This window comes from Stegodyphus dumicola, chromosome 7 (genome assembly GCF_044657685.1).
Source record: "Stegodyphus dumicola isolate Sdum_Otavi_A_Nest chromosome 7, ASM4465768v1".
Lineage (NCBI taxonomy): Eukaryota > Metazoa > Arthropoda > Arachnida > Araneae > Eresidae > Stegodyphus > Stegodyphus dumicola.
This window is the reverse complement of record NC_140774.1, coordinates 161486904-161511040: the sequence shown is the minus strand read 5'-3', so window position 1 is coordinate 161511040 and position 24137 is coordinate 161486904. Positions and strand designations below refer to the sequence as shown.

At 34.3% G+C, this 24137-nt stretch overlaps 1 protein-coding gene across 4 annotated transcripts in view; it reads left to right on the top strand.

The window, feature by feature from the left end:
• LOC118204138 (putative fatty acyl-CoA reductase CG5065) overlaps positions 1 to 24137 on the top strand; it is a 160979-nt gene that overhangs the window by 132214 nt on the left and 4628 nt on the right. For all 4 annotated transcript variants that reach the window (XM_085821002.1, XM_085821000.1, XM_085821003.1 and 1 more), the window contains exons 12-13: positions 17683 to 17812; positions 19407 to 19534. In XM_085821002.1, the coding sequence (XP_085677128.1) occupies positions 17683 to 17812; positions 19407 to 19534 (258 nt within the window). The remainder of the gene's footprint in view (positions 1 to 17682; positions 17813 to 19406; positions 19535 to 24137) is intronic.

The window sequence follows — 24137 nt, the reverse complement described above, 5'->3', positions numbered from 1 at the left end:
AATGAAGTAATGTGCTAGTTTGCTTTAAAATGCTTTTAAGAGTCAGTATTATTCTGTGGTTGAATTTTTGACTAATGAAGGTATTAATCCCAAAGAAATAAAACAATGCTTACATCATCTCTTTTCTGTTCTACAGTGAAACAATTTCACATGGGCTGAGAATCTGCAGCTTACGATTCTCGCGAAGATCAATCAGTGGAGATATTAACATCTGAAAATATTGAAAATATTGCTTGTGTGCACAGGGAAATACTGAGCAGTGGGAGATTAAAATTCAGGGATATAGCAGCAAGATTGGATCAATCTAAAACAACTATGTTGCACATTCTGTGTGAGTAACATCACATCCCCAAGCAATGTCTGTATCAGATGTGTACCTCGCTGACTTTCAACAATGCAGTGGCATAGATGGGTATAGATATTCATGGGCTGTTTGATCCTCTCAACAGTACGACCGGAAAATTCCGCATAGAAGGCTGCCTTCTATATTCATTATACATGAAAATTTCTGCTAGTTTTTAATGTATCTGATTTTGGTTTGGATGCATATTGGAAGAAAAGGAATCAAGGTACCAAATGAGAGAGTCATTTTTTAATTTAATGATGCATAAGCAAAGTTTATAAAATTAAACATTTAGCAGCAGTAGCAATACAGGCTCCCTAAGGTTATGTGATGTGCAGACATTGAAGACAATAAAAGGTTTCAAACTTAACCAATTTATTACCATTATATAAGAATAAAAACACAATGAATAAGTTTAAACAATATCAGTAACTTATAAATTAAAATATAACCATCATTATCAAAATTTCATATATTAAATAGTATTTTACCTGGTCTCCAAAATACTGGCATTCAATACGCGAAAAATGTATCCTAAACAGAAATTATGTGGTTTTAAATGAAATTAGCTACACTGTCAATAGGTCCATGCTTAATGATCAAGAAAGCACCTGAAAATTAAATTAAGTCTTTGAGAGCACTTAAATCCGGCCTAACTCCACTCACTGTAGTTGAACACGAGGAATCACAGCTCAGAAAAACATCGCCGCTAACTTATGTTAGCGCTAACTTATGTTATGTTAGCTTAACTATGTTAGCTAACTTATGTTATGTTATTTATATATGCCGCCTTCATGAAGAACATGGATGCCGCCCACGGCAGTCACTCACATTGTAGCGTCTTTTGATAATTCAGGAAAAGTCGTCTTGTAGACTGGAACCAAGGAACTTATTCGGGAAAAGTCATCTTGTAGACAGGAACCAAGGAACTTATTCTGGAAAAGTCTACTTGTAGACTGGAACCTCGGAACTTATCCCCGGACTGCACGCATCGCAAAACATCTTTCAATAGGGTCTGGAAACCGCACACCCAAGAGCCAAGGAAGCAGGAACTAAAAAGGAATGAGCCAGAGCGACGCGAGATACTTATGCCAGAAGTAGGCATGATGTCATATCACGCCAACCAATCAGCTATCGGCACGACTCGGCTTCCCAGATGATGTAACATCACGTTTCGTTTTTGCATCTTAATTAGGCTGAAACAGTCCGTTCTCAACACAAACAGTGGCAGTGGGGAAAAAAAAGTAGAAGTAACTACTATATCTCTTTAAAATAAGAACTAACCCTAATAAATATTTCAAGGAAGAGAGATGATGCAGAAAAAGGGTTACAATAAGTCATATTTTTCAACAAATGCCCCCCACATCATCATCTCCGACCTGAAATAAAACTGAACGCCAGTATTTTTACAAAATTCAAAACAAGAATAAATAAATATCACAATTTCATTCAATTCAGAAATTTATTTAAAAAAAATTTTCATTTGGGAACATCTTATCCCATTTTTCAAAATTTTACCATAACAAGAAAATCCAACATGTTCCAAAACAATACAAAGACATATGTATGATCATACATTCAATACATTTACCCAGGGCCCTGGTCAATCATACTACATTCTACACTATATAGTTTTACATTATCTAATACTCATCATAATATGACTTATAACATATTATTTTCAACTAAACCAAACTCTTAATTTAAATACACACAAAAACAAATCTCACAAGAAAATTGTTCCACAAAATCCTATCAGGTTATACTTAGTCAGCGGTTTCGTCATGGGATCAGCCAGATTATCTTTACTTGGAACATATTTTAAATCAAAAATTTTCCTGTTCAATAGATCATGAATGAAAAATAGTTTTACATCTATATGTTTTGTCCTTGAGTTTCCAATGGGTGATTTTGTAAAACATATAGCAGCCATGTTATCTGCAAACAATATTGGTCTTGAAACATAGTTACTTGCAATCTTAAACTGAATGCATTCATCCAAAATGTTTTTAAACCAAGCTAATTCTTTTGTTGATTCAGTCATGGAGATAAATTCAACCTCCATAGTAGACAAACTCACTTTCCTTTCTTTAAATGTACGCTAAGATACAGGTGATTCTCCCAACAAAGCTATTTGTCCACCAATAGACACCATATCATCCCTGCTTGGAGCAAAATCTGAATCTGAATATATATTGAGCTTCAGTTCCTTGCATACCAGTTTAAGTTTATAATGTCTGGTATTGGAAGCGTATCCTAAAAGTTTAAGTAATCCTTCCCAGTGAAACTTACCAGGATTGCTTTGAAACTGAGAAAATATATTAACAGCATAAGCTATATCCTGATGAGTACGATTGCAAAGAAACGAGAGACATCCCAGAACATTTCTATAAGGATTCGTTTCTTCTTGTGTACTGGGACTTTGAGACTTTGAATATTTCACACCTTTAGCTATTGGAAGGGAAGTAATTTGTATTTTAAAAGACTTGAATCGATCAACTATATCTTCTATATATAATTGCTGATGAATCAAAACACTATTGTTCTCATATTCAAATTCCACATCCAAAAGCTTTCTTGTTTTACCCAAAATTTTCAAATCAAAATGTGAATTCAGGATTTTTGATATCCTTTTAGCGTGAACTTCACTTTTTCCAAACACAACAATATCATCAACATAAACCAACAGAATGACAAAATCTTTAAAACGATAGACACAATTACACCACTCAAACTTGATAAAACCTAGGTTATATAGTGTTCTATCCAACTCGTAGTACCATAATCGACCACTCTGATGCAGACCATACAAGGCTCTATCTAAACAACACACAAAAGTTTCTTTATCTCGCTCTACAAAACGACACACAAAAGTTTCTTTATCTCACTCTACAAAACCCTGAGGTTGGGACATGTAAATTTCCTCTGATAAAGGAGCGTAGAGATATGCACTTTTTATGTTGCATTGTATATTTGCCCATCCAAGGTGTGCAACTAAAAGAGAGAACAAGAGCCTTATAACTGAAAAGTTAACTACAGGAGAGTAGGTTTCATCATAGGTATCGTATTTAATTTCCGATAACTCTGAGCCACTAAACGAGCTTTAAAACGAACAATGTTTCCAAATTCGTCACGTTTAATGTTAAAAATCCACCTGCAACCTAGTGGAGTCTTGTCTTTAGGAAGTGGAACAAGATGCCATACCTTATGCTTTCACATGTTGGCCATTTCCTCTTCCATTGCCTCTATCCATTTAAGCTTTTCTGTGGATTTCATTGCCTGGTTGTAAGTGTTTGGAATTGAAACCTGTAGTCAGCTATCTTGGGTATATGACGTTGCAGGAGTGCCAGTTGGGTCGATTTCACCACTATAAGTATTGCTTCCCTTGAAATCAAACAAGGTAGGATCATACTGAGTATTATGCTCAGTGCAATACCTTTCTACATCATTTGGTGATCGTAGTCTTTGATTAGACCCCCTTTCTCAAAATAGTACACATCCGTACGAGTGCCGTCTGGCCTAGGAACAGGTTTACGAAACCAAGTTACTTGTCTCAATGTAGATTGAGTATCGGTGCTAGGTATAGAAGAGGGTACACTGGTATCAATTCTTTCCTCTATTTCAGGAAAATAGCCAACTGGAGTATCAGTAGATTGGAACTCTATCCTCTCTTCAGATTCCAAATCAGGAAGGGTGCCCAGTGCAGCTCCACTGCCACTTTTCTGCATTCCAATTGACTCTTTAAAAGTAGCATTTAAGGTTTCTACTACCTTTTGCTCATTTTCCAACCAAATCTTGTACCCTTTTGTTCGTAAACTGTACCCAATCAATCGGCCCTTCATTGCCTTTGGATCAAGCTTAGAATTTCTTTTAGCCTTTGAAATTCCCACATAGGCAATCGTTCCAAATGCCTTAAGGTGACGTACTGATGGTTTCCGCTTAGTATACAATTCGAATGGGGTTCTATCTTGGCCATTATGACAAAGTCTATTAAATGAATATGCAAAATACATCACTGCATCTGACCAAAATTCAGGACTGATTCCACTATCATGTAAAATTGCATGTACATTGTTGAGAGCTGTCTGATTGAATCTCTCACAAACTCCATTTTGTTCCGGAGTATATATGTTTGTAAATTCTGATTCCACTATCATGTAAAATTGCACGTACATTGTTGAGAGCTGTGTGATTGAATCTCTCACAAACTCCATTTTGTTCCGGAGTGTATATGTTTGTAAATTCGTGCTTTACGCCATTTTTATTACAATATGACCTGAATTGTTCATTATCATATTCTCGTCCATTATCAGTCCTAAAGTATTTCAACTTAAGGTTCAAAGATCTTTCAGCACGTGCTATATGTCTTTCAAATACTTCAAACACCTGACTTTTGTCTACAATGGGGTACACTACCACATAACGAGAATATTCGTCAATAAAGGAAACGAAATAACGTTCACCATTCCTACCTGGAATGTTAATAGGTACCCATACATCAGAAAAAACCCTTTCAAGCGGCCTCTTTACTTGAATACCTTTTAAGACTCTATAGGAGATTCGTCTTTGCTTATTGATTTGGTAATGTTCACAAAACAAATTAGGCAAGTGCTTTAACACAGGAAGACCTCGAACTGAATTTCACTATTGAACTGAAATTCACTATTGTTATGCTGAACTATGGATGCCTCAAATTTCACAGATTTGTCCCCCTTTTTCACTATTTTCGAGAATACATGATTGTTACTTCCTATAAACTTAGCCTTGTACAAAGTTTCATTTTCATCATCAGTAACTTTAATTTGCCCATTTTTACCATAAAATCTTGCTCCATTGATATCCACCCTAGGTCCAGATATTAAATTTCGTCTCAGTTCAGGTGAGTATAAAACATCCTTAAGCAAAATAACTCTATCCCCAAATTTCATTTTAACAGTACCCTTCCCATGAATTGGAAAAGTTACCCCATCCACAGCTACTAGCATATTCTCATTCTTCACAGGAGAAAAAGTATCGTACAATTCACGATTTTTACAAAAATGATGAGATGCAGCAGTATCAAAAATCCAACTATCATCATTTTCCTCTAAATTGTTAACATTAGCTTGAACTATAAAATGGGACTGAGCATGGGAATTATTTTTACCTTTACACAACTTGGGTTTATTCTTACACTTAGGAGATGTTTTATTACTAGATACAGCTGAGGAAACAGAAGAAGCAGGTGAGGGTGATCTGGAAAAATTACCTTTCATTCTACAGTATTTTTGAATATGACCTGAACCGCCACATTTATAACACTTGAGCTCTTTAATCTGCTTAAATTTGGGTTCACAGTGAGTACTTTGAACTTCTATAGTCTTATTGGAATTTTCCCTATCTATCTCTCTTAAATAAAGACGCTTTTCCTCTGCTAGTATTTCAAGTTCAACATTTTTAAATATGAACTTTTCATCTGGCCACCTCAAAACATTCTGAACTACTTGATCATATTTATCTGGAAGGAACCTAAGAAACTGAAAACATATGTATACATCTCTTACAGCCTGATTACTATCAGCTAATTGTTCAGTTACCCGTTTTAATCTAGAAGAAAAGAAACTAATACTTTCATTTTGCTTAATTTTACAATTTAAATCTCTGAAAATAAGGACATATGTCTTGATCGATAATCTGGCTGAAAGTATTTGGCAAGCGTATTCCATGCAACTACCGGGTCATCAATTTCACTTATCAAGTTTCTATATTCAGGGCTTGCATTCATATAAATTAAAGATAATGCCAAACGATTTCTATTTTGATAGTCGGCAACAATTTCTTTTGTAATACCCATAACATCATTTAAATCAGGACATTTTTCAATACCTTTGACCAAAAGCCATGCATTTTTCTCGTTTAAAACAAACTTCATATCTTTAGACCATGTAAAATAATTACATGCCTCAAGTTTAGCAATTTTATGCATAACATTAACAGTAGCCATATTTGAATTTCAACAAAAACCGCCCCCCAGTCTCTTAAGTCCTAAATTAAGTTTAAAGTTTATAAAATTAAACATTTAGCAGCAGTAGCAATAGAGGCTCCCTAAGGTTATGTGACATGCAGACATTGAAGACAATAAAAGGTTTCAAACTTAACCAATTTATTAACAATATATAAGAATAAAAACACAATGAATAAATTTAAACATTATCAGTAACTTATAAATTAAAATATAACCATCATTATCAAAATTTCATATATTAAATAGTATTTTACCTGGTCTCCAAAATACTGGCATTCAATACGCGAAAAATGTATCCTAAACAGAAATTATGTGGTTTTAAATGAAATTAGCTACACTGTCAATAGGTCCATGCTTAATGATCAAGAAAGCACCTGAAAATTAAATTAAGTCCTTGAGAGCACTTAAATCCGGCCTAACTCCGCTCACTCTAGTTGAACACGAGGAATCGCAGCTCAGAAAAACATCACCGCCTTCATGAAGAACATGGATGCTGCCCACGGCAGTCACTCACATTGTAGCCTCTTTTGATAATTCAGAAAAAGTCATCTTGTAGACTGGAACCAAGGAACTTATTCGGGAAAAGTCATCTTGTAGACAGGAACCAAGGAACTTATTCTGGAAAAGTCTACTTGTAGACTGGAACCTCGGAACTTATCCCCGGACTGCACGCATCGCAAAACATCTTTCAATAGGGGCTGGAAACTGCACACCCAAGAGCCAAGAAAGCAGGAACTAAAAAGGAATGAGCCAGAGTGACGCGAGATACTTATACCAGAAGTAGGCATGACGTCATCTCACGGCAACCAATCAGCTATCGGCACGACTCGGCTTCCCAGATGACGTAACATCACGTTTCGTTTTTGCATCTTAATTAGGCTGAAACAGTCCGTTCTCAACACAAACAGTGGCAGTGGGGAAAAAAAAGTAGAACTACTATATCTCTTTAAAATAAGAACTAACCCTAATAAATATTTCAAGGAAGAGAGATGATGCAGAAAAAGGGTTACAATAAGTCATATTTTTCAACAAATGCCCCCCACATCATCATCTCCGACCTGAAATAAAACTGAACGCCAGTATTTTTACAAAATTCAAAACAAGAATAAATAAATATCACAATTTCATTCAATTCAGAAATTTATTTAAAAAAAATTTTCATTTGGGAACATCTTATCCCATTTTTCAAAATTTTACCATAACAAGAAAATCCAACATGTTCCAAAAGAATACAAAGACATATGTATGATCATACATTCAATACATTTACCCAGGGCCCTGGTCAATCATACTACATTCTACACTATATAGTTTTACATTATCTAATACTCATCATAATATGACTTATAACATATTATTTTCAACTAAACCAAACTCTTAATTTAAATACACACAAAAACAAATCTCACAAGAAAATTGTTCCACAAAATCCTATCAGGTTACACTTAGTCAGCGGTTTCGTCATGGGATCAGCCAGATTATTTTTACTTGGAACGTATTTTAAATTAAAAATTTTCCTGTTCAATAGATCATGAATGAAAAATAGTTTTACATCTATATGTTTTGTCCTTGAGTTTCCAATGGGTGATTTTGTAAAACATATAGCAGCCATGTTATCTGCAAACAATATTGGTCTTGAAACATAGTTACTTGCAATCTTAAACTGAATGCATTCATCCAAAATGTTTTTAAACCAAGCTAATTCTTTTGTTGATTCAGTCATGGAGATAAATTCAACCTCCATAGTAGACAAACTCACTTTCCTTTCTTTAAATGTACGCTAAGATACAGGTGATTCTCCCAACAAAGCTATTTGTCCACCAATAGACACCATATCATCCCTGCTTGGAGCAAAATCTGAATCTGAATATATATTGAGCTTCAGTTCCTTGCATACCAGTTTAAGTTTATAATGTCTGGTATTGGAAGCGTATCCTAAAAGTTTAAGTAATCCTTCCCAGTGAAACTTACCAGGATTGCTTTGAAACTGAGAAAATATATTAACAGCATAAGCTATATCCTGATGAGTACGATTGCAAAGAAACGAGAGACATCCCAGAACATTTCTATAAGGATTCGTTTCTTCTTGTGTACTGGGACTTTGAGACTTTGAATATTTCACACCTTTAGCTATTGGAAGGGAAGTAATTTGTATTTTAAAAGACTTGAATCGATCAACTATATCTTCTATATATAATTGCTGATGAATCAAAACACTATTGTTCTCATATTCAAATTCCACATCCAAAAGCTTTCTTGTTTTACCCAAAATTTTCAAATCAAAATGTGAATTCAGGATTTTTGATATCCTTTTAGCGTGAACTTCACTTTTTCCAAACACAACAATATCATCAACATAAACCAACAGAATGACAAAATCTTTAAAACGATAGACACAATTACACCACTCAAACTTGATAAAACCTAGGTTATATAGTGTTCTATCCAACTCGTAGTACCATAATCGACCACTCTGATGCAGACCATACAAGGCTCTATCTAAACAACACACAAAAGTTTCTTTATCTCGCTCTACAAAACGACACACAAAAGTTTCTTTATCTCACTCTACAAAACCCTGAGGTTGGGACATGTAAATTTCCTCTGATAAAGGAGCGTAGAGATATGCACTTTTTATGTTGCATTGTATATTTGCCCATCCAAGGTGTGCAACTAAAAGAGAGAAAAAGAGCCTTATAACTGAAAAGTTAACTACAGGAGAGTAGGTTTCATCATAGGTATCGTATTTAATTTCCGATAACCCTGAGCCACTAAACGAGCTTTAAAACGAACAATGTTTCCAAATTCGTCACGTTTAATGTTAAAAATCCACCTGCAACCTAGTGGAGTCTTGTCTTTAGGAAGTGGAACAAGATGCCATACCTTATGCTTTCACATGTTGGCCATTTCCTCTTCCATTGCCTCTATCCATTTAAGCTTTTCTGTGATGTTCCATTTAAGCATTGCCTGGTTGTAAGTGTTTGGAATTGAAACCTGTAGTCAGCTATCTTGGGTATATGACGTTGAAGGAGTGCCAGTTGGGTCGATTTCACCACTTTAAGTATTGCTTCCCTTGAAATCAAACAAGGTAGGATCATACTGAATATTATGCTCAGTGCAATACCTTTCTACATCATTTGGTGATCGTAGTCTTTGATTAGACCCCCCCCCCTCTCAAAATAGTACACATCCGTACGAGTGCCGTCTGGCCTAGGAACAGGTTTACGAAGCCAAGTTACTTGTCTCAATGTAGATTGAGTATCGGTGCTAGGTATAGAAGAGGGTACACTGGTATCAATTCTTTCCTCTATTTCAGGAAAATAGCCAACTGGAGTATCAGTAGATTGGAACTCTATCCTCTCTTCAGATTCCAAATCAGGAAGGGTGCCCAGTGCAGCTCCACTGCCACTTTTCTGCATTCCAATTGACTCTTTAAAAATAGCATTTAAGGTTTCTACTACCTTTTGCTCATTTTCCAACCAAATCTTGTACCCTTTTGTTCGTAAACTGTACCCAATCAATCGGCCCTTCGTTGCCTTTGGATCAAGCTTAGAATTTCTTTTAGCCTTTGAAATTCCCACATAGGCAATCGTTCCAAATGCCTTAAGGTGACGTACTGATGGTTTCCGCTTAGTATACAATTCGAATGGGGTTCTATCTTGGCCATTATGACAAAGTCTATTAAATGAATATGCAAAATACATCACTGCATCTGACCAAAATTCAGGACTGATTCCACTATCATGTAAAATTGCATGTACATTGTTGAGAGCTGTGTGATTGAATCTCTCACAAACTCCATTTTGTTCCGGAGTGTATATGTTTGTAAATTCGTGCTTTACGCCATTTTTATTACAATATGACCTGAATTGTTCATTATCATATTCTCGTCCATTATCAGTCCTAAAGTATTTCAACTTAAGGTTCAAAGATCTTTCAGCACGTGCTATATGTCTTTCAAATACTTCAAACACCTGACTTTTGTCTACAATGGGGTACACTACCACATAACGAGAATATTCGTCAATAAAGGAAACGAAATAACGTTCACCATTCCTACCTGGAATGTTAATAGGTACCCATACATCAGAAAAAACCCTTTCAAGCGGCCTCTTTACTTGAATACCTTTTAAGACTCTATAGGAGATTCGTCTTTGCTTATTGATTTGGTAATGTTCACAAAACAAATTAGGCAAGTGCTTTAACACAGGAAGACCTCGAACTGAATTTCACTATTGAACTGAAATTCACTATTGTTATGCTGAACTATGGATGCCTCAAATTTCACAGATTTGTCCCCCTTTTTCACTATTTTCGAGAATACATGATTGTTACTTCCTATAAACTTAGCCTTGTACAAAGTTTCATTTTCATCATCAGTAACTTTAATTTGCCCATTTTTACCATAAAATCTTGCTCCATTGATATCCACCCTAGGTCCAGATATTAAATTTCGTCTCAGTTCAGGTGAGTATAAAACATCCTTAAGCAAAATAACTCTATCCCCAAATTTCATTTTAACAGTACCCTTCCCATGAATTGGAAAAGTTACCCCATCCACAGCTACTAGCATATTCTCATTCTTCACAGGAGAAAAAGTATCGTACAATTCACGATTTTTACAAAAATGATGAGATGCAGCAGTATCAAAAATCCAACTATCATCATTTTCCTCTAAATTGTTAACATTAGCTTGAACTATAAAATGGGACTGAGCATGGGAATTATTTTTACCTTTACACAACTTGGGTTTATTCTTACACTTAGGAGATGTTTTATTACTAGATACAGCTGAGGAAACAGAAGAAGCAGGTGAGGGTGATCTGGAAAAATTACCTTTCATTCTACAGTATTTTTGAATATGACCTGAACCGCCACATTTATAACACTTGAGCTCTTTAATCTGCTTAAATTTGGGTTCACAGTGAGTACTTTGAACTTCTATAGTCTTATTGGAATTTTCCCTATCTATCTCTCTTAAATAAAGACGCTTTTCCTCTGCTAGTATTTCAAGTTCAACATTTTTAAATATGAACTTTTCATCTGGCCACCTCAAAACATTCTGAACTACTTGATCATATTTATCTGGAAGGAACCTAAGAAACTGAAAACATATGTATACATCTCTTACAGCCTGATTACTATCAGCTAATTGTTCAGTTACCCGTTTTAATCTAGAAGAAAAGAAACTAATACTTTCATTTTGCTTAATTTTACAATTTAAATCTCTGAAAATAAGGACATATGTCTTGATCGATAATCTGGCTGAAAGTATTTGGCAAGCGTATTCCATGCAACTACCGGGTCATCAATTTCACTTATCAAGTTTCTATATTCAGGGCTTGCATTCATATAAATTAAAGATAATGCCAAACGATTTCTATTTTGATAGTCGGCAACAATTTCTTTTGTAATACCCATAACATCATTTAAATCAGGACATTTTTCAATACCTTTGACCAAAAGCCATGCATTTTTCTCGTTTAAAACAAACTTCATATCTTTAGACCATGTAAAATAATTACATGCCTCAAGTTTAGCAATTTTATGCATAACATTAACAGTAGCCATATTTGAATTTCAACAAAAACCGCCCCCCAGTCTCTTAAGTCCTAAATTAAGCTTAAAGTTTATAAAATTAAACATTTAGCAGCAGTAGCAATAGAGGCTCCCTAAGGTTATGTGACATGCAGACATTGAAGACAATAAAAGGTTTCAAACTTAACCAATTTATTAACAATATATAAGAATAAAAACACAATGAATAAATTTAAACATTATCAGTAACTTATAAATTAAAATATAACCATCATTATCAAAATTTCATATATTAAATAGTATTTTACCTGGTCTCCAAAATACTGGCATTCAATACGCGAAAAATGTATCCTAAACAGAAATTATGTGGTTTTAAATGAAATTAGCTACACTGTCAATAGGTCCATGCTTAATGATCAAGAAAGCACCTGAAAATTAAATTAAGTCCTTGAGAGCACTTAAATCCGGCCTAACTCCGCTCACTCTAGTTGAACACGAGGAATCGCAGCTCAGAAAAACATCACCGCCTTCATGAAGAACATGGATGCCGCCCACGGCAGTCACTCACATTGTAGCCTCTTTTGATAATTCAGAAAAAGTCATCTTGTAGACTGGAACCAAGGAACTTATTCGGGAAAAGTCATCTTGTAGACAGGAACCAAGGAACTTATTCTGGAAAAGTCTACTTGTAGACTGGAACCTCGGAACTTATCCCCGGACTGCACGCATCGCAAAACATCTTTCAATAGGGGCTGGAAACTGCACACCCAAGAGCCAAGAAAGCAGGAACTAAAAAGGAATGAGCCTTTCCTTTTCCCACTATTGCCGTGTGTAGCTTGCTGATAGCAAGCTGTATACCGGCTGTCATGAATTAAAAAGTACATTGCAGGTATAGCAAATGCTTGAGTGTGTCCGGAGGACAGGATGCAAAATGAAAGAAGGTGTGACTACTTTGTCACGTGAGGCTATAGCGGTGTCTGGTAGGCTGGAGAGATGCTGGTCCGAGTTTCAGGTACAGTGTGCATTTTTACAAATATTCAGTGCATAAACTCATCAAAGTGCATTTTTCTCACAACTAGAAAGACTATATACAAAAGTAAAATTCCGCAGGGAGTCCAGCAGAAGCAGTCAAAGATATCTTAGTAGATCAAAGATCTCTTAGTAGAGGTCTTTTGATTGGCTGTTGAGACGTGTATGCGAAAATCATGAGAATTTGCTATTTACAAAATATTCAATTGCAGAGACATAAAAACATACTTTACAGTAAACTAAAAGTTAAATTAAATAAAATAAAAGAAATATGAAACCAATAGGAGCAGTGAGAGATCTACAGTAAGCAGTAGAAGACTTTAGTTCGTAGTCCCGTGGGAGATCACCCTCCCGTGCCTTGACCGCGATAGTGGCTGCTTAACTTTAAGCATTTCAGTTTTCCAAGTAAACACAGGGTAAGAACTTAGGTTGGAAAGTTCTGATTTTCATTGAGGATAAATGCAGTAAATGGTCTAAGGTGCCTGTCTTCGTGCAATATTTCATATTCAAAGAGGTTAAATTGACGCATATGATTGCAGTCCTGGGCTTCTCTGAAGAAATTCCGATTTTGCTTTGCGATGAACTTATCTAAGGGGTCGATCTTGAGGTCATCTTGTAGACACTTATTTGTCACGAAATAATGAGCATTCGTAATAATCCTGAGATAGCGGTTCTGCACAACACATAATTTATTGAGGTCAGTTTTGGTCAGGGCGGCCCACGCTGGGGAGGCGTAAGTCATGATCGGTCTGATCGCAGACGTGTAGATGAGCCGCTTTTTTCCCAGGTCGAGAGTGGAGTATTTACCAATAATTGGGAAGAGACATTTGATAATTTGTAAGGCCTTATCCCTGACGTAATTTATATGGTTAGTCCACGTTAAGCGATCATTTATAATCACTCCGAGGTACTTGGCATGGGGAACAATTGGAACAATTTCGATAAAGTCCTCTTTTGACAGGTGTGTTCCTTTTATTTCTGCGTATGAGGAGAAGTTGAGATTTGGCTGCGTTTATTTGGACTTTCCATTGCGCGCACCATCGTTCAATGCTAGGAATGACATCTTGTAGTTTTTTGATGGCGTGATTCATATTAACAGACTTTACTGCCAGGGCAGTGTCGTCTGCATAACAGGCCAGAATAGCGTTATTTTGAGATGCTTGAGGAAAGTCAGCAGCATAAAATAGATACATATAAGGTCCTAGAACTGACCCTTGCGGAATACCGCTATGGATATTTCTAGACGAGGAGATAGCACCGTTCACACAAACACAAAAAGTCCGGTTTGTAATGAAGGAGTGAATTGTCAAGATCATTTCTCGGTCCACGTTAGCAGTAATTAATTTGGATATGAGCCCCTCATGCCAGACGCGGTCGAAGGCTTTCGCCACGTCCAACATGAGGAGAGCAACACTTTGTTTGTTATGCAAAGCAGAGCCACAAAAGTCAGTAATGCGTAACAACTGCTTCGTAGTAGAAAGGTGCTGGCGGAAACCAAATTGTTCCGGAGGCAACATGTTTAGATAGGATTGCATACGTGAGAGAATAATGCGCTCATAAATTTTTCCGAGCACAGGCAGGAGACTAATAGGTCGATAGCCATCTGGTTTCGTGTGGTCCTTTCCAGGTTTAGGAATTAAAATAATTTTTGCACTTTTCCACTGCTTTGGAAAGTAGGAGTTAAATAAACACGCATTTAAAATGCTAGTGAAATTCGCTACTGCACAGGGAGGTAACATTTTAACTGCAGTATTAGAAATGCCATCATTTCCGGGAGCTTTGCGTGATTTGAGTTTTTTAATAATTTGAGACACTTCTACAGGGGTAGCAAATTTGGGAATATTTCGTGCTGTGGGGGCATTTAGCCAATCTTTCACATGAGTAAGGGTGAAAAGTTCAAAGTTTCTGTCCACAGGCCAATCATTTGGCGTAAATTGTAGTTCCAAATGCGAGGCGAAAACATTTGCTTTATCTTCATTTGAAAGGGCAACAACTCCGTTATGGAAGATGGGACGATTGGTAACAAAATTTGCTTTGAGGTTTTTTATTAAAGTCCAAAGAGATCCGTCACGGAAATCTAAGTTGCACATTTTTTCACACCAGAGTTCGTCCTTGTGTTGCTTCACAGCAGTTTTGATGTCCCGGTTTAGGCGATTTATCGCCCTTTTGGCGACAGGATCCCAGGTAAGGTTGTAAATTTTTCTGAGGCGATTTCTATGCCTCATCATTTGACGTATTTTAGGCGGCAGTCGGAAGAGCGTGTTTGTATTTACAACTGTATCACTAGCATTTTCAATAGCCCTTTGAATTTTTGAGGTAAATGAGGATACTGCAGAGTCGATGTTATCAACACAGATCAAATTTCTGACATCAAGAACACTGTCTTTCATGAAGAGTTCATAGCGCTGCCAGTCAGTAATTTTCCTAGTGGAAGCAGTATTACTTTTGTTCACTCCTAAAGTAGCAATGATCGGTAAGTGATCCGAGGATAGTTCGTGCAATACTTCAAGCGTGATAGGGATAGTTGTGGTGGACAAAACAATATCCAGAATGTCGGAATATTCTATTCTGTCCGGGCGATAAGTGTATTCGTCCGGTGTGTAAATAACAACAGGATGGCTTAAAATGTAATTTTGTAGAGTTTTACCGTTTGTATTTCCTTTACGGCAATTCCATGCGATGCTCTTGGCATTTAGGTCTCCTGCCAGGATCGTAGGAGTATCAGGAGGAAGGATTGAGTCTAGTAGGTTATAAGTTAACACATTATGCGGTGGATTATAAAAAGCACTGAAATAAATATTTTTGTACACCGGAAGGGTAATGCACACTGTAATCAGCTCGCAACCAAAGTCTTTACACTCTTTAACTAGGCAAGATGGTAAATTTCTCTTCACATAGATGGCGACACCTCCGCCTCGATGGCTAGTTCTATCACAGCGATAGATTCTGTAGTTAGGAATGAGCCAGAGTGACGCGAGATACTTATACCAGAAGTAGGCATGACGTCATCTCACGGCAACCAATCAGCTATCGGCACGACTCGGCTTCCCAGATGACGTAACATCACGTTTCGTTTTTGCATCTTAATTAGGCCAAAACAGTCCGTTCTCAACACAAACAGTGGCAGTGGAAACAAAAAAGTAGAAGTAACTACTATATCTCTTTAAAATAAGAACTAAGCCTAATAAATATTTCAAGGAGAGATGATGCAGAAAAAGGGTTACAATAAGTCATATTTTCCAACATTTAAATCAAGAAAATACCACTTATTCATGACATTTTGAGGAACTTTGAAATTTCAGGGCTGAACCGTAACACTCGGCGAAAAGTATATTGAGGTACACTGCGCAAAAAAAAAAAAGGGGGGGAGACAGTTCTATCTCCCTTTCTACTGGGCCAATTGAAAAAATTCAAATTGCATTTTCATGTCTTGAAAGTGGGACTTAGGATATATATTAGATTTATATATAGCATTCTTCTGACATAGGTATTTTGACACAAAAATCTGTCTTTTTCTGAAATAACATACCAATTTTTTCCATATTTTGATTCTACGACTCGAATTAGGCTTAGATATTAAATTTTGTAAAATTTAGTGCAAAAATTTATGGAGAAATTCAAAAATTTATCTTGGCACAATTTTTGCAGTTTTCACTAAGAATAATTCACTTGGTGAACTTCTTAACATGTGGCAACAATTTTCCTTTCTCTTCCATTATGCCGGAGCCAAAAAAAGGCACCTCGTTCCTACCTTTTTACATTGTGCGTGAGCGGAAAAAACTCGCATCGTTTCTACTTCCAAATAATTTTAGCAAAGTGTCTAAACCACATTTGATCTTTTATCGCTTTCAACAAATATGCCAAATTTCAAAATGCCCCAGTATATAAATTCACGTATATCTTCGGAAATGTTGAATAAAAACTGTCATTTTTTACAGGTATGCTTAGAAATACGTCTATTTTAAGATGATGGTAAAAATTTTATAAATTATAATTCAATTTTTTTTTGAAAAATTTATAAAAATTATTTTAAAATGCAAATTTTTAAAACAAATCATAAAAAAGGGTGAATTTTATTTGGAAGGAACCTAAATTTCGAAATGTGAAAGGAAGAATCAGATAAGTTTAATAAAAAAAAGAGGGATTGATAAATGTATTCTAAACTCAACATTGAGGAGCTAAAATTTTGAGAGCTAATTTTTTAAAAACTACCTGTGCGATTTTTACAAAACTTGGTAGTTTGGCATAATTTGAGTCGTAGAATCGAAATATGGAAAATAAAATGGGTATGTTATTTCAGAAAAGGTTCCTTTTTGTGTCAAAAAGAGAAATTATATTAGAGCAATGTTATATATAAATCTAATACATATCCTAAATTGCGCTTTCGAGACTCGAAAAACGCAAGTTGAATTTCATCAATCGGCCCAGTAGAACGAAAAATGTAAAACTGTCCTTCCCCCCCTGGCAATGTGTACAAGGAAATCATATTGAAAAATAAAGTTAAAATTTTCTATATTTTTTAGAAGTAAATCAGGCCAGAAACATTTGGATTAACATATGTACAGCACAGTATATTGTCAAATATTTTGTTAATAGGTATAACAATTTGAAACATTCAGAAATTATTAAACCCTATCATACCTACAAATAATTCTAGCTACACAAATTTAAGAAAGTGAATGTCGTAAAAGAAAGTTGGAAGTTTAAAATGATTTATGAAATGAAGACTAAAATAATTCAAATATACTGATGATGATTTCTTTCTTAGACTTGTCCCTTTGTATAAAAAACTTCATAGAGCCATACAGTGTCTGGAATATTTCACAACACATGAATGGTCCTTTAACTCTAACAATGTTCTTATGCTTTTGGAGAAACTGGACCCTGAGGACAGAAAGGTAAATAAAAGAATTTAGTGATAAATTATCAGCATAGTTTTAATGGTTCGAGACATGATAAAATTGTACATATGCTATTTGCTAATGGATTACTTGTACTTAAATTTAACCTGAATTTTCAAGCTTGTAAAATACGTAGGATCTGGATTGATTTCTCTTACTAAAGAAAGAAATTTTGATTTTTAATTCTAGAAAAAATAATTAGCATTTGGGAACCAATAATTTAATTTTTAAACTTAGAAAATATATAATATCATATTTCTATCTCAGTTGGGGGTTTTATAATTGGCAATCTAGATATTTGATAAAACATTTTGAGATTATTTTCCACATAATAATTTTAAGTTTTATTTTTGATGATAATTTTTTTTTATGTGATTGTGTTAAAATAACTGGATAATTTTTTCTTGATTTTAACCTTTCTCAAATAAATTGCTGTTTCACTTTTTGTAGAACATGAAACATTACTTCATTATAGATTTTTTAGTGAATAAACAAAAGTTTCATAAATATAATTATTAGCATATTAATTATTGCTGCATTTTTACTTCCATGTAAGAAGTAAAGGGAGTATTGTAATCACAAAAATCTTCAGATTTCATTGTAAATATGCATTTTGACTAGTTCTATCATGGCATTTATGCATACATATCTCACATAGCTCAAAAATGGTTCACTGTAAAATGTTGAAATTTTGTATTTGGGACTTCCTGACTAGTACAGCATGTTGTTTATGCATATAGTATGTATGCCTCTCTCATAACTCAAAAACAGCCATAGAATGCTGAAATTTTGTATATGGGATTGCTACAACATCTAGTTGTGCACCTGTCCCTTTTTTTTTTTTTTTTTTTTTTTTTTTTTTGTAAATTGCAATCAGCAGAACCAAGCACTTTCATTTGGAAGATTATATCTCACTTTCAAGTGAAATAAGTTTAAATGAAGTGCAGCAAAATATGTGTATAATTTAATAGGAGTCTTGGATACAAGGAAGTCTTGTAGTGTCCACATTAGATTTATTAAATTAATGGTTGGGATGTGCTTACATTCTTTTATGCAAAATATATTGTGTACATATTTTGTAAATCTGTCTCTGGCATGACCTTTAAGTGCATTTCATATTTGGTATTCAGTCTGTTTCTTTTTTGTTGTTACATAGAGTTGAAAAAAAAGTTTTGATTAGAACATGGATTAAAACAAAAAATTTGGAATTTCCAATTACATAAATTTTTAAAATTATTTATGCTTCAGTTTTCATTGCATTCTCAAATTGAAAATGCTGTTTTCTGTTACATTTTCATTGAATTAATATAAAATTGTACTTTATTGCTTCATATTGTAATTTAGCATGCAAAGCTATCAATGATAAAATTTCATCACAAAGAAATGTTGTTTTCATGTCGCTGAAAAACTTGACTAGTAACTCTGAATTTTGGGATATTTATAAAATTTTCACTAAGCATTATCATAAAACAACTTACAGCTATCAGAAAATATTACATTTTTGCTTTACGTGAAAGAAATAGTGTTTTAATGTGATATTTTTTATGATAGCTTCAAAAAGTGATTTATTTGTGAAAATGTTTATTTATAGGAATTCAATTTTGACATCCAGCCTCTTTATTGGCCAACGTATCTGGAAGATTATATATTAGGCATCCGTCAATTTCTTCTCAAAGAAGAATTATCATCACTTCCATCAGCAAGAAAAAGTTTAAAAAGGTTTTTATGCACTTTTGTCCATTAAAACAATATCTTTTAGCTAATTTAAAGTTTGAAAGGCATTTTTCATTAGCTAATAAAATAAAAATAATTCTAATAACCATTTTCTTATTTTTGTATCCGAGATTTGAGTATTTTATAGCTGTCATAGTTTCATATTCTGTATCACATTTGATAATTGTAATTAAATTAATTGTAATGTAATAGTAATTATGATTTATATAAATATATTGTAAGTAATTGCATGTTAGAAATTGTACTTAAATATAAACTCTGCCGTACTTATCTCATAGTTACTTACTATGTAATTGGTTATAATCATACTGTAAGTAACTGTTTTTGTAAGTACAGTGGAAAGTGGACTATCTGTCACTCTTTTTAGCATTAATTTCTGTTACTTATCAGTCAGTTGGAGGCTGATGTAAAAAATGAATTCACCCCCCTTCCACACACAAAAAATTAATTTAAAATAACTTACCTTACACTATTATACATAATGTTCATATTCAGAATTAAGTCCATTGTTTGTACGAACCAAAATTTCACGGAATTTGTTTTAAAAAAATGTAACATCAATTTTTGAGTCTTCCAAATCATTACACAAAAGGTGGTCAAATGATTGAAAGGGTACATACATTACCTTTTCAATGGAATAAAGTAATTTACTTACTGAAATTGTCTGGGCATTTTTTATAAGAATGGTTAGAAGTCTAAAAAGGAGGAGTTTTTCATTTTTCCCCCGAAAGAGTTAGGTGAAAGTCAAAGGAACTAGGTTTGATTTCTGTTCAACTGATATGGTCTTTCAGTAAAACATTTTTAAAAAGATCAAGGACGTCAGAACAGTTATATTAAATTTAACTGCATAAGAACAGTCTCGAAATGCTGAAATTAGTGAATCAATTTAGAAATCAAATTTTGTATCAGTTCAATATTTGAGAACTTCATTTTATTTATTACGTGATTCAAAAAAGATAAATAAAATGTTTTGTATATGTTAGAGGTATATGAATTTTCAGCAATGGGGTTTATAACAGTGTTCTCACTAACCTGTGGATTGTATAAATTTTATTCAAAAAGTCAGGAAAGTTATAAAAACATTATTGATTAGACCTCTTAAATAATAAAAAATTCATGTTTTAAATGATATTCTATAAATAAAAATTGCCTAGCTTATAAAAGGAAAACAAAAAGTTACTGTTAATCATTGTTTTTCTTACACAAATTATTTTATTCAGCACTTATCTAGAATAGTTCATCAACCCATAGATCTCCTCTCCACCACTTGTGAGCTGTTCATTCTTTTTTATTGAAATCTTTGTAGGACTCCCATTTTTAAATGTGTAATCACCTTTCAAAAATGATAAATGAAATTTAGAAGTCACTGTGTAGCTCAGGTACATCATGATAAATATGTTAATTACACACTTTTTCAAGCTAATGTAATTCTTAGCTCTCTACTTTTTTATTTCAAAATAATATTAGGAGTATCATTTATTATATATAATATGCTGTAATAAATTCTTTTGCAGGAAGAAAATTTTTTCAGAATGTTTGTTTAAATGCTTACTTTTACGAATGGATCAAATGTACTTTTCTATATATATTGTCATCTGCTTCACAATAATGCATAAGATAGATTTTTATAATGCTCTTAATTAGTCCATTGGATATTTACATACTTTTCCATCGATCACTAAAGGATGAAAGCTCGAAGGAACAAATTACTGTTTATTTAGTAATAATGGATACTTTTTATACTATTCACTGTTGAATGGATGCTCACTTGTCACAGTTTTTCGTATTGCATTGCTATTGTTTACCTGTTTTAAAATAAAAACCGATACTGTGCTGATTAATGTAAAATTTTTGATGCCAAATCCTGTAACTTTAAAATTGTTTCAGCACATGCTATGTGATAGAAAGAGATCTCAAATTGTAATCATTTTTCAAAATGAAAGGGGTAAATAGATAAAAGTAGTTAACTTATATTCTTGTGCCTAAACACTGAATTTGTTTATCAAGGATTACTTAAACTTGAATAAAACCAAGATGAAGATTGTACAATTGTGTTGTGATATCGCACTTACATCTTATTGGCATTAAATCACACTGTTTGGTGACAGTTTTTGCTTGCAGAGACTGGTCCATGGGAAAGTATATGAGTATTTTTCATGGCATTTTTTAGTAAATGCCTTGAAGTACAGAGGCTGTTCGCACATTTTTTAGACAATTTTGGGAAGCGGTAATAAAAACTCGTTTGCTTCAAAAGAAGTAATTGCAATTTTACTATGTTTTTAAAAGTCAAAATTATCGTCTGGGGCTTGAAAGTTTTGTTTTTATTCAAAATAGCGAATTTAACAAAGCAGTGGTTCGAAGGCTACATTTACGCTTTTTCCGAAGAGAAACATGCATACTCCGTTATCCACAAACGATGTGAGAGTCATGGTTTTGTGATATCTAAAGCATCGATAGGTAATATCATCTACAAGAAAGGAAAAAAACGTCAAATTGGAGCCTCAAGTGGGACAAAAATTCCAAACAAGTATCCAAGGAAAAAACGGATATCTTCGACTATTGCAAAGGTATGTTGTTTAATGTTAAAAGAAAATCCCCCTAGTCAAAAGACAGTTGCAAAATCATAAAAATGCTCGGTATCCACTGTAAACAAAATGATAAATATTGATTTAAATCTTAAGAAAGCGAAAAAACACAATGTGCATCGTCTTCTTCCAAAGCATATCACTCAACGCAGGACACACTGCAGAATTCTATATGAGAAACACTTATCCAAATAAAATGGAAAACAACTGTCACAATAGATGAAGCATGGGTGTATTTAAATTATTGTAACAAAAAAAGAGCCATTTATTATCATAAAAGGGGAGAAACAAATTTAAGTACATGGTTCAAAGAATCGAAAGAAAGTTTTTCTAAGGGATTCATGATTGTTGCTGGTTTTTCTTATAATGGCAAGTTAAAAATAAAGAGAGTGAAAAAAATGTCAAGATTAACTCCAAATACTATCAGGAACATATTTTATCGCCAATTCATCTGAATTAAATACCATCGCTTTACCCACAGTGCCATCAATTTGTGAGACTCCATCAGGACAAAGCTAGCAGTCACACATCAAAATCCACTGTAAATTTCCTAAAAGAAATGGAACAAAAAACTGGTATCAAGGCCATACCCTTCACTGATATCCCTACTAAATCTCTCGATGTGTTACCTATGGATTTTTGTGCTTTTGGACTTTTAACAACTGCATTATCCAAACGTCGTCCCAAAACCCTAACAGGACTCTGGAAAGCTGTTCGGGAGGAATGGGATAGAATACTTCTTCTGCCACTTCAAAAGGCATTATTATCGTGCAAATTGCGGTGTCTGAAAGATAGTTCAGAATAAGAGATGTCAAATAGAACATTTAAAACACAAGAATTTTATGTAATTTAGTTTTGTGAATGCAATATACATCGTCTAAAAAATGTGTGAACAGCCTATGTATTTAGTTACTGATATTTAATTTGATTACTAATTCATATGTGGTCAGAAAAATTATTCCTTTTAGTTAAGAAAAGTAAAAGTTGAATTTCAGTGCATTTAGTCTGTTGAATTATAGGGTGGTGTGTATATCTACCAATATGATTTGAAAACCTGTCAGAATGTATGCATGGCATACCTACACAGAAAGTTAGGAGTTGGGCAATTAGTATACTATGGACTATTACCTGGCAGAGGTGACAGTTGCATCTGGCTGAGTTCAGTTGCATCTGCAATCAAACAGGCTGAGTGACAGATTCTGAGTGGATATTGTAGTAAAACACTGAAAATTGCCAGAAATGTGGACATGACAGGTGGTGGATAGTTTGGTTTCAGCAGACAGTACAAAGCCAAAATATGGCTGTATTTCGGCTGGTTATTCCGACATCTGAATTCGCATGTTGGTGGTTTTAGTTGACTATTCTGCTTCTTATATTTGACAGTTTCAGACTGCTTCATTTGATATTATGTAAAAGACAGAGGGAGAAATAGTCTGTAGCAGGGAATTAAGTCACAAGAGCGAGATGATCAAGTGAAATCGCCAAAGCAGGAAATCAGATGATTTGGAAATGTTTGAAGGAATGTAACCATGCTTGTGTTTGCTTTTGCATAAATAGCCTAAATCTGTCAAACTGCAAAAGCAATGTGACCTAGTGAAACCGCCAAAATAGGAAATTATATAATTTAGAAATGCCATTTGGAATAGTCATGTTCATGTTTGCCTTTGCACTGTCCGGTTGCAAACAAATTGTATCCACTAACTGTCTTGTGTACAATTCTGGGAATTTTCATTGTTCTGCCACAATACCTACTACATATTTGTGACAAAGCCTTTTAAGTGAAGGCTTCCACATTTGCAATCCGCAACTGTATTGGCAACAGTCCATGTTTATAATACATGACCGACTCTGAGCTTTTCATGGAGGTGGGTATCCCACACATGCGTACCTGAATTCTGCCAGTGATGGCAACTCGGACTGGTAGATACAATATGTAGCATACTATATTTTGTAGTCTTTTCTTTTCATTTTATTATTATCATTAATTAATTTATTTTATTTCA